Source organism: Grammomys surdaster, unplaced genomic scaffold (assembly GCF_004785775.1).
Source record: "Grammomys surdaster isolate TR1022 unplaced genomic scaffold, NIH_TR_1.0 323, whole genome shotgun sequence".
NCBI classification, from domain to species: Eukaryota; Metazoa; Chordata; class Mammalia; order Rodentia; family Muridae; genus Grammomys; species Grammomys surdaster.
Window position 1 is genome coordinate 852,300 of NW_021604742.1, and position 4,599 is coordinate 856,898.

At 39.4% G+C, this 4,599-nt stretch overlaps 1 gene segment (V, D, J or C); it reads left to right on the forward strand.

The window, feature by feature from the left end:
* Positions 1-2,171: 2,171 nt before the first annotated feature.
* On the forward strand, positions 2,172-2,649 carry LOC114629946. The segment is given in 2 exon segments: positions 2,172-2,240; positions 2,324-2,649. Coding segments are annotated over 2 exon segments (372 nt in total).
* Positions 2,650-4,599: the final 1,950 nt, after the last annotated feature.

The window sequence follows — 4,599 nt, forward strand, 5'->3', positions numbered from 1 at the left end:
GCTTACATATTTATTCAAATTTCTGCTTTTCAGGTGACATGTGTTTCTGTGTTTATTTATTACTGTGTTTTTCTCTCCATGGATGTGTGTGTGTGTGTCTGTGTCTGTGTTTGTAGCTGGAGTGGTATGTATACATGGTGACATACAAGGATTTCCAACGTAAATCAGCACCACATTTTTCAGACATTTTCTCTCATTGGGCATTAATACTTGAGTTGGTTAGACTTGTAGGCCAGTGATCTCCTGCTGATGTTCCTTCCATTTCCCAGAAGTGGAATTAAAGGTTGGAGTCACTCTTAGCTCTCTTGCTATTCATGGAAATCTAAGTTAAGTCATCATTCAAACATTTTTGTTTGTCATGAAGGTTAACCACACAAATATCTCTATAGGCCCACTATACATACATCTTTTAAATGTAGCATTTACCCAGAAATTAACAAAATGCAGACCATCACAGAGGGCAGAAATTACTCTGTTTAGAGAACAGTATCATATACAGAAGTAAAGGAACCTGAAGAATGTGGAACCATGGTGTCTTAGAGGAAACTTAGTTAGGTTCCACATTTAGGGGGCTGTGTGCAATCAAGTTAAAACCAGGGAGAAATTCAGAAAGGGTCAGTGAACAAATAATACTATGAACTTAACTCTCACCAACCTTTTTACAAAATTCACGCACCTTACACATAAAAGCAAGCACAGACACAGATGTGGTCACAGATCAAAAGTGACTCTCTTGTCCTTGGATTTCTGAAGAAATTATGTAAATAGGCATGGTACTAAAATAAAGGTGAGATTGCAGCATCAAGACCTCTCAAATATAAGATAATTTTAACTAATATGTGGCTTCACCATGAACTCTTTCCCTTTGGAAAAAGGGAGTCTCTTAGTGACTTCCTTTTACAGAGTTTCATAAGAAAGGAAATTCAAGTAGCATAAGATAAAACTACTTGAGTAAGAGGTACCATATCAAGCTCCCTAATACCCGATGAGAAATATTTATCTGTTCCATGTTCTTTCCTAAATTTTAAAAGGACAATGAAAATTTCAGATAAACCCAAATCAGATATAATGTGCGTAGTTTCTGAAGAATATTCTTCTAATATAAACAGAAGGAGTAGAGCACTGACAGTGCTGTGTACCCATTAGAAGTTACACAGGATGGCTGCCTCACCAATGACAAAACCTGTCTCCACCACTGCCACTCACAGTACAAAGATTAGGCATAATGAAATAAGGGACATAAAACTTGAGGTCCCCAGTGCCAACAAGGCAGGCAGATATTTTCTGGTTGCTGAAAGAACAAGTTGTTTCCAGATCCTCAATCTCTCCTCTATTACTGTGAATTACCACTGGAGAAAAGCACTACAGTGTCTGGTTCTCTATGGTCATCATGTCCTGAAGGCACAGGGTCCCCATGTTCATCCCTGCCCTCTGCTCAACATCTAGGCATCACTTAGGAGTCTCTGGTACATTCATTAATTTATCAATATGATCCTCAGTCCTGGTTGCATAGACCATTATGACCTGTTATACATAGCAGAGCTTTCAATCCTACACCAATATAGAAATATATGTAGGAACCTAAGTCTTTATGTGCTACAAGATGAACAGCAACTAAAAGACACATTAAAAAGTACACACAGATAAACATGAAATCACATATACTAAAAGTTTTACAGAACTCCCTCTGAGTGATATTTTCCAGATGAGTGAGAAGAATAAGACTCACTATTCTGAAGCCACAGGGAAAAAAATTAAGTAATTTATAAACAAGATTTCCAAAAATAAGAGGACCAATTACATCCTAAACTGTCTCCTGGAATTTACAAAGCTATAAAATTTCATGAAACTTAAGGTACCTAGTTCTGTCTGTACTCTATGAATGTGGACTCACAATAATCATCACAATGTTTGCTTCCAAGGCCTGAAACAAGTGGATCAATTAATTTTCTGCTTATCGGGACTTTGAAATCCAGACAGAAACAGAAACAATGATCATGAGACAACATTTTCATTTCCCCTAAAAAGCACAAGGTAAATCTCAGTCACCTGAGGAAAAAAAGTAAACCTTGGTGAGTGCTTGCTTTTATCCTCTCAGGAAACTCCCCAAATGCAAAGCAGCCCTCAGCTCAGGCTGAAAGCCCAGGCCTAGCTGAGAAGCCCCATCTTCTGCTCACTAGAGTCTCCATAGACCATGGCAGTCCTGGTGCTGCTCCTCTGCCTGGTCACATTTCCAAGCTGTAAGTGTTTCAGAGTTTCAGGAGAAGGACTCAAGAATGACATCTGTGGAATATATGACTAATGGTGATGTTGCTTTTCCCAGGTGTCCTGTCCCAGGTGCAGCTGAAGGAGTCAGGTCCTGACCTGGTGCAGCCCTCACAGGCCTTGTCCCTCACCTGCACTGTCTCCGGATTCTCATTAACTGACTATTATTATGTACACTGGGTTCGCCAGCCCCCAGGAAAGGGTCTGGAGTGGATAGGATTAATAAGGAATACTGGGAGCACAGAATATAATTCAGCTCTCAAATCCAGATTGAGCATCACCAGGGACACCTCCAAGAGCCAGGTTTTCTTAAAAATGAACAATATGCAAACTGAAGACACAGCCACCTACTACTGTGAGAGAGACACATTGAAGGAAGTCTAGTATGAACCTGCACAAAAACCTCCCTACAGGGATCCTCAGGACCAGCAGGGGGCAGTGACAACCAATAAGAACTTCCCAGTTTCACTTCAGAATCTAAGAAATTCTGGCCTATGATGTGTGAGCATGCTTTTTAATGTTAAAGATGTGGACTCTTCTTCCAGCCATGGAAATTCTCTACAGCCTTCTCCGCAGTCTCAGATTCTATTAAAGTTATTGTTTGTTCACACACTAGGAGAATATTTAAGTGGTTCTATAATCTACTAGTGTAAAAACAGAACAAACTAGAATTGATATTTATCAAGATAACTCAGTGAAGCACTGTGTAGGTGAGGACAGCCGGGGAGATTTGATAATGGATTTTTTTCTCACATTTCAGTAGTTTTGTAACATTCCTACTGTTTATTGAACTTAATTGATCTTTGAGATTAATTGTACTCATCTTCACTAACATGAAAATTTTAAACACATGTCCACAGTTTAATGAGCACACAATTATCTTTCTGAGGGCTAACTCATATGATTTGCTCTCCATCTATTAAGAACACAATATGCTCTTATTAAATTTAACCAAAATCCATACATATTATTATTGAAATAACGTAAACATTTATAATATTGTGTCAGGAGGCAGTCAAAGGAAGAGTCCTTCTGTAACATAGGTGTAATAAGTAGATTCAAATGTTAATATTTCAAAATCTTTTCCACATTTTGATAGTAAATATTTTACTTGAATCTATGCTATTCACTACTATAGGTAAAGACATTGTTTCTCAAGGAGATCCATCTCCATGATCATGTTCCATCTCCAGGATTGCCTCAGTTTGTGTTTTCTTTATAGTTTCTATTCCCATTTTCAGTTCTTGGCAGTTTCACTCAATTTTTCACCAGTTCAAATGTATTTACCTGCATTGCTTCATGGGATATATTCATTTCCTCTTTGAAGAGGCTCTCTCATATTTATAAAATCAAGTTTAAGGTTACCTTTTTGTGCTCTCCCTGTGTTAGAATACCCAGGGCTTGCAGTAGCAGGTTAGCTGGGCTCTAGATGTGCTATATCTCCCTTGCTCTTGTTAACTGTGTTCTTACACTGACCTTTATACATCTGGTTTTCTGTGGTGATGGATGGAAGATCTTGATGCCACCACTACACCCCAGGAAGTCAGGGAGAGCCATGGAATAGACAATGGAGTTCAGGGAGGCAGCACACAGCTTACCTATGCTGGTTGTATCCCAGGACAGACCTGACTGACAAGGAATTTGTGGAAGAGGATTTCATGCTGGTTTTTCTGGTGGACACCTGCTTGAGACCTCCACAGGGAAACAGGAATTCTACCAGCTCCTCAAGATGGCAGGGAAAATCCAATGCCAGGTAGTAGAGATCAGGGGACCACAAATCCAAATTATTCTGCTACTGTGCCCCAGGCAGATCAAACTGGAAAAAATTGGTGAAGTAGGGTTCCAATATGGTTGTTTGTTTGGGGCCCACTACAGACCTCCACGGGGAAGCAGGACACCCTTGATGTCCTACAAGGCTCTAAAATATAACTTTCATATAAATAGAATTTATAACTAACATAAAATTTGTAAAATTAGTGTCTCAAAAGCTCACTTCTGAATAAGCTCACAATTGCTAGCTCTTTAAGAACTCAGGCTAGCTGACTCAGCTCAGCTGCTGGTGCTGAAAAGATTCTAAGCTGACTCATTCAATATGGCTTCTCTCAGCTTCTCACTGAATTTATCTACTGGGCCTCATGACAACTGTTCTCATTTACTGGCTTATTCTTATTCCCTGGCTTAAACTGCCTATGCTGAATTTCACTGAACTACATGAACTCATGAACCAAATTAACTCCACTGCATTATACTCACTGTTCTCTCCATCACTTTCTTTCTCACTTTCTCTCTTTCTCTCTGTCTCTGTCTCTCTGTCTCTGTCTCTCTCTCTGTCTC